Raw genomic sequence first — 13,359 nt, 5'->3', positions numbered from 1 at the left:
TGTGGGTGGAGTCGGGGGTGTGGGTGGAGTCGGGGGGGTGGGTGGAGTCGGGGGGGTGGGTGGAGTCGGGGGGGTGGGTGGAGTCGGGGGGGTGGGTGGAGTCGGGGGGGTGGGTGGAGTCGGGGGGGTGGGTGGAGTCGGGGGGGTGGGTGGAGTCGGGGGGTGGGTGGAGTCGGGGGGTGGGTGGAGTCGGGGGGGTGGGTGGAGTCGGGGGGGTGGGTGGAGTCGGGGGGGTGGGTGGAGTCGGGGGGGTGGGTGGAGTCGGGGGGGTGGGTGGAGTCGGGGGGGTGGGTGGAGTCGGGGGGGTGGGTGGAGTCGGGGGGGTGGGTGGAGTCGGGGGGGTGGGTGGAGTCGGGGGTGTGGGTGGAGTCGGGGGGTGGGTGGAGTCGGGGGGGTGGGTGGAGTCGGGGGGTGGGTGGAGTCGGGGGGGTGGGTGGAGTCGGGGGGGTGGGTGGAGTCGGGGGGGTGGGTGGAGTCGGGGGGGTGGGTGGAGACGGGGGGGTGGGTGGAGTCGGGGGGGTGGGTGGAGTCGGGGGGTGGGTGGAGTCGGGGGGGGTGGGTGGAGTCGGGGGGGGGTGGGTGGAGTCGGGGGGGGTGGGTGGAGTCGGGGGGGTGGGTGGAGTCGGGGGGGTGGTGGAGTCGGGGGGGGTGGTGGAGTCGGGGGGGGTGGTGGAGTCGGGGGGGGTGGTGGAGTCGGGGGGGGTGGTGGAGTCGGGGGGGGTGGTGGAGTCGGGGGGGTGGTGGAGTCGGGGGGGGTGGTGGAGTCGGGGGGGGTGGTGGAGTCGGGGGGGGTGGTGGAGTCGGGGGGGGTGGTGGAGTCGGGGGGGGTGGTGGAGTCGGGGGGGGTGGTGGAGTCGGGGGGGGTGGTGGAGTCGGGGGGGGTGGTGGAGTCGGGGGGGGTGGTGGAGTCGGGGGGGGTGGTGGAGTCGGGGGGGGTGGTGGAGTCGGGGGGGGTGGTGGAGTCGGGGGGGGTGGTGGAGTCGGGGGGGGTGGTGGAGTCGGGGGGGGTGGTGGAGTCGGGGGGGTGGTGGAGTCGGGGGGGGTGGTGGAGTCGGGGGGGGTGGTGGAGTCGGGGGGGGTGGTGGAGTCGGGGGGGGTGGTGGAGTCGGGGGGGGTGGTGGAGTCGGGGGGGGTGGTGGAGTCGGGGGGGGTGGTGGAGTCGGGGGGGGTGGTGGAGTCGGGGGGGGTGGTGGAGTCGGGGGGGGTGGTGGAGTCGGGGGGGGTGGTGGAGTCGGGGGGGGTGGTGGAGTCGGGGGGGGTGGTGGAGTCGGGGGGGGTGGTGGAGTCGGGGGGGGTGGTGGAGTCGGGGGGGGTGGTGGAGTCGGGGGGGGTGGTGGAGTCGGGGGGGGTGGTGGAGTCGGGGGGGGTGGTGGAGTCGGGGGGGGTGGTGGAGTCGGGGGGGGTGGTGGAGTCGGGGGGGGTGGTGGAGTCGGGGGGGGTGGTGGAGTCGGGGGGGGTGGTGGAGTCGGGGGGGGTGGTGGAGTCGGGGGGGGTGGTGGAGTCGGGGGGGGTGGTGGAGTCGGGGGGGGTGGTGGAGTCGGGGGGGGTGGTGGAGTCGGGGGGGGTGGTGGAGTCGGGGGGGGTGGTGGAGTCGGGGGGGGTGGTGGAGTCGGGGGGGGTGGTGGAGTCGGGGGGGGTGGTGGAGTCGGGGGGGGTGGTGGAGTCGGGGGGGGTGGTGGAGTCGGGGGGGGTGGTGGAGTCGGGGGGGGTGGTGGAGTCGGGGGGGGTGGTGGAGTCGGGGGGGGTGGTGGAGTCGGGGGGGGTGGTGGAGTCGGGGGGGGTGGTGGAGTCGGGGGGGGTGGTGGAGTCGGGGGGGGTGGTGGAGTCGGGGGGGGTGGTGGAGTCGGGGGGGGTGGTGGAGTCGGGGGGGGTGGTGGAGTCGGGGGGGGTGGTGGAGTCGGGGGGGGTGGTGGAGTCGGGGGGGGTGGTGGAGTCGGGGGGGGTGGTGGAGTCGGGGGGGGTGGTGGAGTCGGGGGGGGTGGTGGAGTCGGGGGGGGTGGTGGAGTCGGGGGGGGTGGTGGAGTCGGGGGGGGTGGTGGAGTCGGGGGGGGTGGTGGAGTCGGGGGGGGTGGTGGAGTCGGGGGGGGTGGTGGAGTCGGGGGGGGTGGTGGAGTCGGGGGGGGTGGTGGAGTCGGGGGGGGGTGGTGGAGTCGGGGGGGGGTGGTGGAGTCGGGGGGGGTGGTGGAGTCGGGGGGGGTGGTGGAGTCGGGGGGGGTGGTGGAGTCGGGGGGGTGGTGGAGTCGGGGGGGTGGTGGAGTCGGGGGGGTGGTGGAGTCGGGGGGGTGGTGGAGTCGGGGGGGGTGGTGGAGTCGGGGGGGGTGGTGGAGTCGGGGGGGGTGGTGGAGTCGGGGGGGGTGGTGGAGTCGGGGGGGTGGAGTGGGGTAGTGGGGTGGAGGGGATATTGTGCTAACTCTCGCTTTTGTGCATGAGTCAGGAGAGGGATACGCAGACGGGAGACTTAGTACAAATAGTTACCCCGTTTATTTATATAGCGCCTTTAACGTAGTAAAACGTCCCAAGGTGTTACAGACAAACAAATAAATAAATTTAACACCAAGCCACATACAGAAGAAATTACAGCAGATAACCAAAAGCCTGGTTAAAGAGGTAGGTTTTAAGGAGCGTCTTAAAGGGGGAAAGAGAGGCGGAGAGGTTTAGTGAGGGAGTTCCAGAGATTGGGGCCCAGGCAGCTGAAGGCACGGCCACCGATGGTTGAGCGATTATAATCCGGGATGCTCAGGAGAGCAGAATAAATCAAGGCCAACGTACCATTTGCTTTCCTCATTGCTTGCTGTACCTGCATGTTAACTTTCAGTGATTGGTTACAAGGACACCCAGGTCCCTCTGAACACCGACATTTCCCAATCTCTCACATTTTTAAAAAATACTCTGCTTTTCCTCTTTTCCGACCAAAGTGGATAACTTCACATTTCATAGGAGAGCGAGTGTGCAGAATGAGGCAGAGCAAGTTGGAGGAGGGTAGTGTAAGGGAGTAGAGTATTGCAAGGGGATAAAGTATTGTCACCAAAGTGGAAGCAGACAGTCAGATGGTCACTAAAGTGGATACTGAAGGTAGTGAATTGTTCGGACACATAACATGGTCCACATTAAAGGGCTCATCAGTATTAGGTGGTGTGAAGAGTCAGGAGTTCCTCCACCTCACGGTAGGGATTGTAATATATCGCCTATTGACAGATTGTATGTAAAACTCACTTATGTATGTAAAGCTTGCGTATAAAACTCCCTTACAAATGGGTTTTTGGAGACAGGCTAAGAAGCAAAGCTTGATGGTAAATGAACCCTCAACTGTGTTGAACTTTAGTACAGACTGATAGAACATGGAACTTACATATTCAGTACAGAATAACACCTACCAAGGACAGTGAGGAGTGGACTACCTGGAACATAGATTGTAGCAGCAGCTGCGTTCATGGAAACGAGATAGTTTAGACTGAAGTTCTTGGGAAAGGGATAATATTCACTGGTAAGAAACCAGGTGCATAGCAAACCCTGGGAAACAAGGTTAACCAACATGCCATGAGGAACTGAGACAAAGTTGACACTGTAGAACACATTCCAGCAGGGTGACATGTGATAGGAGATGGACAGGTTGAGAAACCACTCAGCAGCCAGTCTGATAAGGGTCAGCGAATCAATGAAGCTCCACTGATAAGCTGTCGACCAATCGGTGGCCACAGAAGTTTTGTAGGAGGGTCACACACCTCGAGAAACTATAGCTGTGCATGTAGAAACCCTGGTATTTCGAAGCTTCATTGGAACTCTTCCCCTGCATACTTGAATAAGGACCGGTTAAACCGAGGTTTCATCTGAGTGATTCCGTGGTCGCTATACGGGCGGGTGTCGATTCCTTATTTCAGGAGATCCACCTTGAAGAAAAATCTTCTTTTTACCCCAACAGTAGCAAGGGGAAGGTAAACCATTGGTTGACATCCCAGCTGAAGGCATGTTTGTTTTAAAATAACAAGCTATACGTCTGGAAACATCACTGGTGCAACCAGAAAAATGACTGCCAGTTTCCAGAATACTTTGGAGATTGGTTACTTGGATAACGAAGCTTGCTGCACACGGAGGTATACCACCAATAGGCTCTGCAAATAGTGAATCTGGCTTTGAAGAGCGATGATCTTGCTGGATTATCTAGAAAGCCTAGCTTACTGGAGGTGCAACAGGGAGTAGTTGACCTCTGCTCAGTTCACACACAGAATTAAAGAGAGAAAAATAGACAAAGCGCAGACAGAATAACCGCTGTGTTGGCTCTGCAGACCACACTGGAGCTTCAAGCATCTCAAAACCCAGGGATCAGAAGAAAATTGGCCGACTTGGGACTTCCTCAGCCTTTACACAACATGGAAACGGGTGAATACATTGGATGTGGGGCGCCCTGGTTCCAATAACACGGTGACACAAGAACAAATACATGATTGCTCAGAATCGTATTGGGGTTGGACATGTTTGTGCGGCGTGTGAAGAATGGTCAAGTTTGAGTGATGGGTGGTAACTGAATATTTCGAGGTTTCTACGTACCCGCTTTCTTCCACTTCTTCAGATGCCAGTGGCTTGGAGTCCATAAAGACAGAGACTTTGCTCGAAGCCATCTTGGTGTCAATGGTGCTGTGTGTTGCAATGAGACTCTGCACCAGCTCATTGGTTGGCCGTCGCTCTTCCTACAGGCCAAACAAGACAGAAACACATAGTAATACATCTCCTCCAGGGTTGTTCATTCCTTGAGACTGTAACGAACAGGGTGGATAAAGGGGAAACAGTGGATGTGGAGTATCTGGATTTCCAGAAGGCATTTGACAAGGTGCCGCATAAAAGGATACTTCACAAGATAAAAGTTCACGGGGTTGGGGGTAATATATCAGCATGGATAGAGGATTGGCTAACTTAACAGAGAACAGAGAGTCAGAATAAATGGTTCATTCTCTGGTTGGCAACCAGTAACTAGTGGGGTGCCAGGGATCAGTGTCGGGACACCAACTATTTACAATCTATATTAACAACTTGGAAGAAGTGACTGAGTGTAACGTAGCCAAGTTTGCTGACTATACAAAGATGGGAGGAAAAGCAATGTGTGAGGAGGACACAAAAAATCTGCAAAAGGACATAGACAGGCTAAGTGAGTGGGCTAAAATTTGGCAGATGGAGTATAATGTTGGAAAGTGAGTTCATGCACTTTGGCAGAAAAAAAATCAAAGAGCAAGTTATTATTTAAATGGAGAAAGATTGCAAAGTGCCGCAGTACAGCAGGACCTGGGGGTACTTGTGCATGAAACACAAAAGGATAGCATGCAGGTACAGCAAGTGATCAGGAAGGCCAATGGAATCTTGGTCTTTATTGCAAAGGGGATGGATTTTAAAAGCAGGGAAGTCTTGCTACAGTTATATAAGGTACTGGTGAGGCCACACCTGGAATAATGTGTGCAGTTTGGTTTCCATATTTACGAAAGAATATACTTGCTTTGGAGGCAGTTCAGAGAAGGTTCACTAGGTTGATTCCGGAGATGAGGAGGTTGACTTATGAGGAAAGGTTGAGGAGGTTGGGCCTCTACTCATTGGAATTCAGAAGAATGAGGTGATCTTATCGAAACGTATAAGATTATGAGGGGGCTTGATAAGGTGGATTCAGAGAGGATGTTTCCACTCATGGGGGAGACTAGAACTAGAGGGCATGATCTCATAATAAGGGGCCGCCCATTTAAAACTGAGACGAGGAGAAATTTCTTCTCTCAGAGGGTTGTAACTCGATGGAATTCGCTGCCTCAGCGAGCTGTGGAAGCTGGGACATTGAATAAATTTAAGACAGAAATAGGCAGGTTCCTAAACGATAAGCCAATAAGGGGTTATGGGGAGCAGGCAGGGAAGTGGAGCTGAGTCCATGATCAGATCAGCCACGATCGTATTAAATGGCAGAGCAGGCTCGAGGGGCCGTATGGCCTACTCCTGTTCCTATTTCTTATGTTCTTATAGTGTGTAGAGGGATACTCTGTCAACTTTCATTCTAATACATAACTAGAACATTGTTAATTGTTCCATGGACAAAATTACTTTCTATCTTTCTACTTCTTTCCCACTTGAATGCTTTGTCGATTGCTCTGAATGTGTGCTCCCTTTTCTCTCTCAATGGCCGTTACACTGTAATGCATTACTAACTTTCTCTGATTATTTCGGGCTCACTCTCTGTAATTCTGAGCTTCCTTGATTTCCCCTCTTTTGCATGTCACCAATCTCTGCATGACTAACACATGCTTTTCTTCAAGGCCGAGGGAATGCGGGGGGAGGGGTGGTGGGGGGGGGGGGGGGAGAAGAGACAATATATAGCAGGTGAAGCAACATGGGAGATTGAGAGAGATGGGCTGAGAAGGAATCACAGGAAAGGGGGAAGGGAATGATGGTGGTGGGGGAGAGGGGGGGGTTGGGTTGGGGGGTTAGGGGGATGAGAATGGTGGGGTGTGGGGCATGGGTTGGGAACAGAGAAAGGGGTCGGACCCAGAGGCAAGGTAGTGTCGGAGTGCTGGAACACTCAGTGGACTTGAGGGGCACGGTGCCTGGGCGAGGTGGGATGAAGAACAGAACTGTTCAAAGAAAGTCCCTATCCTATTAAGAATCTTATGTCTGCATGCACTTCCTGTCTACAAAACCTTACTTCCTGCTCTGACAGAAAGAGGTAGAGGGGTAGTGATTGAAGAGAGGAGTGGTAGGACAGGGAGGTGGGCAATGGGAACGTGAAGGGATAGGAAACGCAAGGGGAGATGCTGAGGGCCCCATAAGAAATAGAAGCAGGTGTAGGCCATACGGCCCTCGAGCCTGCTCCGCCATTAATAAGATCCTGGCTGATCATCGACCTCAACTCCACTTCCCCGCCCCATCTCCATATCCCTTGATTCCCCTAGACTCCAAAAATCTATCGATCTCAGCCTTGGATATACTCAATGACTCAGCATCCACAGCCCTCTGGGACAGAGAATTCCAAAGATTTTTTCAAAAAAAACACTGAATGAAGAAATTCCTCCTCATCTCGGTCTTAAATGGCCGACCCCTTATCCTGAGACTGTGCCCCTTAGTTCTAGACACTCCATCCAGGGGAATCAACCTCTCAGCATCAACCACTTCAGAATCTTGTATGTTTCAATGAGATCATCTCTCATTCTTCTAAACTCCAGAGAGTATAGGGCCCAAATTTCCCCAGGAGTTGCTGGGTTTTTTATTGAGCAACTTGATTTTTCTGGAATATCTGTTTAGTTGCAATTCTGGGCATTTAATTTGCGTCAGTGTAAGTGAGTTAGTTCGGTTTTTTTGTTAGTTCAGTTTTTTTTTCCAAAGGGGGGAGTTCCCAGCCACTTACGCCTGTTTTAGGTGTTTGGCCAGCAAATAGTTGCTCCAAACTAACTTAGGACAGCGTATGCTGCCACTTTGTCTGCACAGAAAAACCTTAACTAGAGTTATGGAATCGGCGCAAGTAACTACATTTAAAGCACCAAACAAAGCATAAAAAGTAATAAACATTCAATAAAAAATAAAGAACTGAAGTAAATCCTACCTTTCACTAAACTCAGCAGCGGCTGGCTGTGTGGGAGTCCCTTTGGCCTGGGATAGGGGAGGGAGAACACGGCTGCCGCCCCACCCACTTTCAACCCTTTTCAGGCGGGAATTTTTTCCCTTTTTGCCCATTTTTCGGGTTTTTGGTCGGGCTTTAAAAACGAAAGCCTGAAACCTGGCAGAGGCATGGGGCTTCGGCTCCCTCGCGGGAGGGACCGCAGACCACTCCATTTAGCCCTGAAAGGAGTTCGGAGATCGGCCGACACGCCCGAGTTCAGCCCTGAGGTCATAGGTCGTAGGCAAAAAGGTATTTTGTCGGCGCCGGCCAGCATCTCCAGCACAACACACACACCACAGTCCTCAAGATCAACCCGGGCGGGCTAGTATAGGCGGACGGACGGGGGAGTGGTGCATGAGTGCACTGGAGCCCGGGCTCGGCTTACACCATTCTGGAGTCCCGATTCAGGGAGAGAGAGAGAGAGAGAGAGAGAGAGAGAGAGAGAGAGAGAGAGAGAGAGAGAGAGAGAGAGAGAGAAAGGAAAAGAGAGAGAGAGAGAGAGAGAAAGAGAGAGAGAGAAAGAGAGCGAGAGAGAGAGAGAGAGAGGAGAGCGAGCGCGCCAGAAGGACAGGCGATATCGGAGCGAGAGAGAGAGATAAAAAGGCCAGAAGCAGTGGCCGGGCAGCGCGGAATGTCAGAGGATAAAAGCAGGCAGGAGCGACGGCGGCGAGACGTACGGGGACTGACTTGGGCGCACGCTCAGCAGTCGGCAAGTGTGCTAGAGCCAGGCGGGCCACGTGTGGAAGGACACAGAGGTCCAGCGCAACACACAGCACTGCAGAGACTCTTTGGCAAACCGCCACCCAACCAAATGAACACAAAGCCAGCCCAGCATGGCAAACAATGTTGCTACACGACAAGCTATCCTCGGTCCAAACCACTAGGCTGCAGCCAAAGACGACCAACCTCTTCCCCTGCCCCCTCTCTCTCTCGCCCCGATCAAAACTCAGTCGCAGCAACCTGTTTCTTGCAGCCCTCAGCGGCCGGCCTGTGCGGCAGGCCATTCGGCCTGGGATAGGGGCGGGATTCATTCTGCAGGCATCATTATCATAATCATGGAAGGAGCTCCTGCACATGCGCGCAGCTGCTGGCACGGTTTTCGGCGCAGGACTGTAGCTCCGCCCCCCACTCCACGAGGAGCGCCGCGCCAGGACCCGGGACACACAGCAGAGCGGCCAGAACTGTGAGTAAGTTTTCCGCCACCGTTTCCAGCACACAAAGTCGATGCATCTCGGGAGAGTGCGCTGAGAAAAGGGGTTGGGGAAATTTGGGCCCTATAGCCCATTCTACGCAATCTATCATAGGACAGCCCTCTCATCCCAGGAATCAAGCTAGTGAACCTTCGTTGCACCGCTTCCAAGGCAAGTATATCCTTCCTTAGATAAGGAGACCCAAACTGCGTGCAGTAATGTGTGTCTCACCAAGGCCCTGTATAAGTGTAGCAAGACTTCCTTACTCTTATACTCCAAGCCCCTTGCAGTAAAGGCCAACATGCCATTTGCCTTCCTTATTGCTTGCTGTACCTGCATGCTAGTTTTCTGTGTTTCTTGCACAAGGACACCAAAATCTCTCTGAACACCAATACTTAAAAGTTTCATAATTTAAAAAATATTTTGTTTTTCTATTCTTCCTACCAAAGTGAATAATTTTACATTTCCCCACATTATACTCCATCTGCCACCTTACTGCCCACTCACAGTCTATCTATAATCCCTTTGCAGACTCTTGTGCTCTCCTCACAGCTTACTGTCCCACCTAGCTTTGTATCGTCAGCAAACTTGGATACATTACACTCGGTACCTTCATCTAGGTCATTGATATAGATTGTAAGTAGCTGAGGCCCCAGCACTGATCCTTGAGGCACCCCACTGTTACAGCCTGCCAACCTGAAAAAGACCTTTATCTCTTTGTTTTTTGTCCGTTAACCAATTCTCTATCCATGCTACTATATTACCCCCACCCCATGAGCCCTTATCTTGTCATAATCTTTTATGTGGCACCTTATCGAATGTCTTTTAGAAATCCAAATATAATACATCCACTGGTTCCCTCTTTATCTATCCTGTTAGCTGCATCCGCAAAATACTCTAATAAATTTGTCAAACACGATTTCCCTTTCATAAAACCATGTTGACTCTGCCTAATCATGTTATGATTTTCCAAGTGCCCTGATACTACTTGATTAACCAGATTCCAGCATTTTCCCACCAACTGATGTCAGGCGAACTGGTCTGTAGTTCCCGGTTTTCTCTCTCCCTCCTTTCTTGAATTTACCCCACCACACCACCCAGCACCAAAATGAAAGAGGGACAGAGAGCAGCAGAACAGGATAAAGCAGAGCAGGAAAGCAAACATACAGGTGCAGCAAGCAGTTAGGAAGGCAAATGGTATGTTGGCCTTCATTGCAAGAGGAGCAAGGATGTCTTACTACAGTTATACAGGGCCTTGGTGAGACCACACCTGGAGTATTGTGTGCAGTTCTGGTCTCCTTACCTAAGGAAGGATATACTTGCCATAGAGGGAGTGCAGCAAAGGTTCACCAAACTGATTCCTGGGAGGGCAGGACTGTCGCATGAGGAGAGATTGGGTCGACTAGGCATGTATTCACTAGAGTTTAGAAGAATGAGAGGGGATCTCATTGAAACATGTAAAATTCTGACTGGCTTGGACAGACTGGATGCGGGGAGGATGTTTCCCCGGGCTGGGAAGTCTAGAACAAGGGGTCACAGTCTCAGAATACGGGGTAGGAAATTTAGGACTGAGATGAGGAGAAATGTTTTCACTCAGAGGGTGGTGAACCTGTGGAATTCTCTACCACAGAAGGCTGTGGAGGCCAAGTCACTGAATATATTTAAGAGGGAGATAGATAGATTTCTAGATACAAAAGGCATCAAGGGGTATGGGGATAAAACGGGAATATGGTGTTGAGATAGAGGATCAGCCATGATCATATTGAATGGCGGTGCAGGCTCGAAGGGCCGAATGGCCTACTACTGCTCCTATTTTCTATGTTTCTATAAAGAGAAGCAAAAAAAATAGCTTGGGAGAAACAAAAGGAGACACAAAAGCAGAAAAGTGGAGAACAGGAGACAGCAATGTGAAGACAGCAGAGACCAACGTCTCCAATTAATGTGTGCAATGGGAGGTCGACTAGTAAATACAAAATCCACATGCCAGTCCGGGGTCAGACATTACACACTGTCTGATACAAACTTCAGTCACACTTGGGGAACAGGAAGTTTAAAGGAATGTAGAGAAAAACCTTCCAGGAACAAAACAAGCTAGAGCCACAACACGGGCTGGGCTAGGCTAGCCCATCTTTATAGAACAGACTAACGCTCACCTGCAGGAGCGAAGGCCCAACATGGTCTTCAGGGGACAGAGGATTAGAGAGCCGGGACAATTGGAAGTCATTCAGTCTCCATTTTGAAGTGTCTATACACATCTCTAATCATTTGAACAATAAAAACGGAACATTCAGGTGTACTGCGTTACCTCCTCATCTCTGTGTGCATGGCTCCCACCCAGATCAATATACACGGCATCCTTATCATAAACAATACCCCCGACACCAGACATTGGGGCGTAGATCAGCTTCTCTTTCTCATTCAGGGACCGTTTCTTCTGCTTCTCTGGGAGGGGACAGGGGTCCGCGAGGAAACCAACTTCATTCACGGTGAAGTCACCCACACCTAGAAAATACAAGGGAGGACATAAAACATGCAAGCAGACCGTGTCTGTACCTGCCTCCAAGTGATATTAGGAATGGACAGGTCAGCTATACTGTAGCATCGGAACAGACTTTATCATTCGTGTATGGTTAGTAAGGATTGCAGATTGTACAAACTGCACAACATTATAACACATGAAAAACCCCAAAGGTTCCTCCCTCCCACTTTTCCCCCATCTCCCCCCGAAACTTGAAATCTGGTTGCACAGTTGCTAACCACCCTCCAGGAAGTGCCTGCTCCCATCGCAGATGTAGATAAGGAGGCTTCGCTTTACATTGAGAGGACAGATTGCATAAATTTGGCTTGAGCTAAGGTTGAGGGGTGATCTAATCGAGTGACAAAAAGGAGTGGGGATAATTGGATGGCTCTTTCAAAGAGCTGGCACAGACATGATGGGCCTCCTTCTGTGCCGTAAGATTCGAAAGGGGAGGATGGGGCAATCGAGAACAAGGGGGCATAATCTTAAAATTAGCGCTCGGCCATTCAGGAGTGAAATCAGATAACACTTTTTCCACACAAAGGGTAGTGGGAATCTGGAATTCCATCCCCCCCCCCCCCAACCCCACCCCACCCCCCACAGGCTCAACCTATGCTCTGCGGCTCTGCACAGTCCCAGTTCCTCAACAGAGGACGCACTTAATCCAATAAGCAATTTCAATGGATTGGAAGAGCGCGTTACCTGGAATGTGAATCGGACTGTTGTTCTTGAGGTATGTCCCGCGCAGGTACCCGTACATCGAAACTCGCCGGTCACACTTCTGGTTTCTGCGGATGTCCTCAGGGTCAGTCAGATCTTCCATTCTGAAATAGCAGCCACATCATTTTCTCATTTTTGTTTTTGATTTTCCACTCACAGGTCATATTTTGGCACACTGGGATGTTTGGCGGAGCACGTGCTGGGTCCGGCATGCTATTTATCGGGGGCGAAGAATTTGTTGATGATCCCCAAGGCTTGACTGGATTGGGGGAGTCTGCAGATGTAGAGACAGTCTTGGGCCATTGGCATTTGTGGGGCTTTGCCGAGAGGTTATTACTGTAGGGGCCATTTTGAGTTCACCGTACATTTCCTGCTTGGAGAGGCTAACCATTTCCTCCTTCATATACCGAGGCCAGGAGCAATGGAGGAAAGGAATGGTGACTCCAGGTTCAATCAGATTAACCAGCTCTTGATTCAAATAAATAGATGCAAAACGGAAGCGGCCCATCTGCCAGGACCGACACCCCCCCAGGCACGCATTCGTTTAGTCCTTGCATATTCCACAGAAATCACAATTCACTCACCAAGGGGAGCTGCACACCTCTCATCCAATGGCTGGCTGGGTTCTTGTGTTTGCTCTCATCACATTTACCACAAATAGTGCACGATGCCTGAATATTCTCTGCGCTCATAAACCATTACATCTAACCGTGTATTCCCTTCTCTATTCCTACCCAAAAGCATTCACTTTGGGAAATCAGTCCAAGAAGAAGAATAGCAAAAGACAAAAGTAGACAATTTATTTTTTTTAAAGTACAGGAACAGGACATTAAAACTGGTAACATTAACTATCCAAAGGCAGACAGGAGTTAATCTGATTTACGCAGGAAAGAGGAGTTCCGGGAGGGGTACCATCTCCCACTAACTCATTCTTTCCCAGCACCATCTCCCTCCTCCTGCAATCTTAACCGAGCCCGGGGATCACCGCCCCATCACTTCGTCTTCACCCCTTCGACAGTTCCTCCGCACTATGACCCCCAGCTCTTCATCTACATGGAAGTTGGACAACTTGTACCTACCTGTCAGCCAGGAAGTACGGATGCGCCATTTGCCACACCAGTGGCCGGAACTTCATCACGGAGATAAATCGGCCCAGGTTGCGAATCTCCTGTTTCTGATATTCCCCGTGGACCATTCCCGAGAGGTAAAAGAGCTTTGCACCCTAGAAATCCAGAAGATGATGCAGAGGCTAGCTTTAACTGACACTGGCATCCATCAGAAGTGTCGGTGCAGTGTCGTACCAACAGCAACAT

General features: G+C 52.6%; 1 protein-coding gene across 1 annotated transcript in view; it reads right to left on the bottom strand.

Moving 5' to 3' along the window:
- The window catches only part of bms1 (BMS1 ribosome biogenesis factor), a 76,538-nt gene that overhangs the window by 42,097 nt on the left and 21,082 nt on the right, over positions 1 to 13,359 (bottom strand). The window contains exons 5-8 of the mRNA XM_070865931.1: positions 13,126 to 13,268; positions 12,029 to 12,150; positions 11,114 to 11,310; positions 4,546 to 4,685 (exon numbers count right to left, since the gene is read on the bottom strand). Coding sequence (XP_070722032.1) covers positions 4,546 to 4,685; positions 11,114 to 11,310; positions 12,029 to 12,150; positions 13,126 to 13,268 — 602 coding nt within the window. The remainder of the gene's footprint in view (positions 1 to 4,545; positions 4,686 to 11,113; positions 11,311 to 12,028; positions 12,151 to 13,125; positions 13,269 to 13,359) is intronic.

Source organism: Pristiophorus japonicus, chromosome 22, assembly GCF_044704955.1.
Source record: "Pristiophorus japonicus isolate sPriJap1 chromosome 22, sPriJap1.hap1, whole genome shotgun sequence".
NCBI classification, from domain to species: domain Eukaryota; kingdom Metazoa; phylum Chordata; class Chondrichthyes; family Pristiophoridae; genus Pristiophorus; species Pristiophorus japonicus.
The sequence above is the reverse complement of the archived record's forward strand: the minus strand, read 5'-3'. Positions and strand labels throughout refer to the sequence as shown.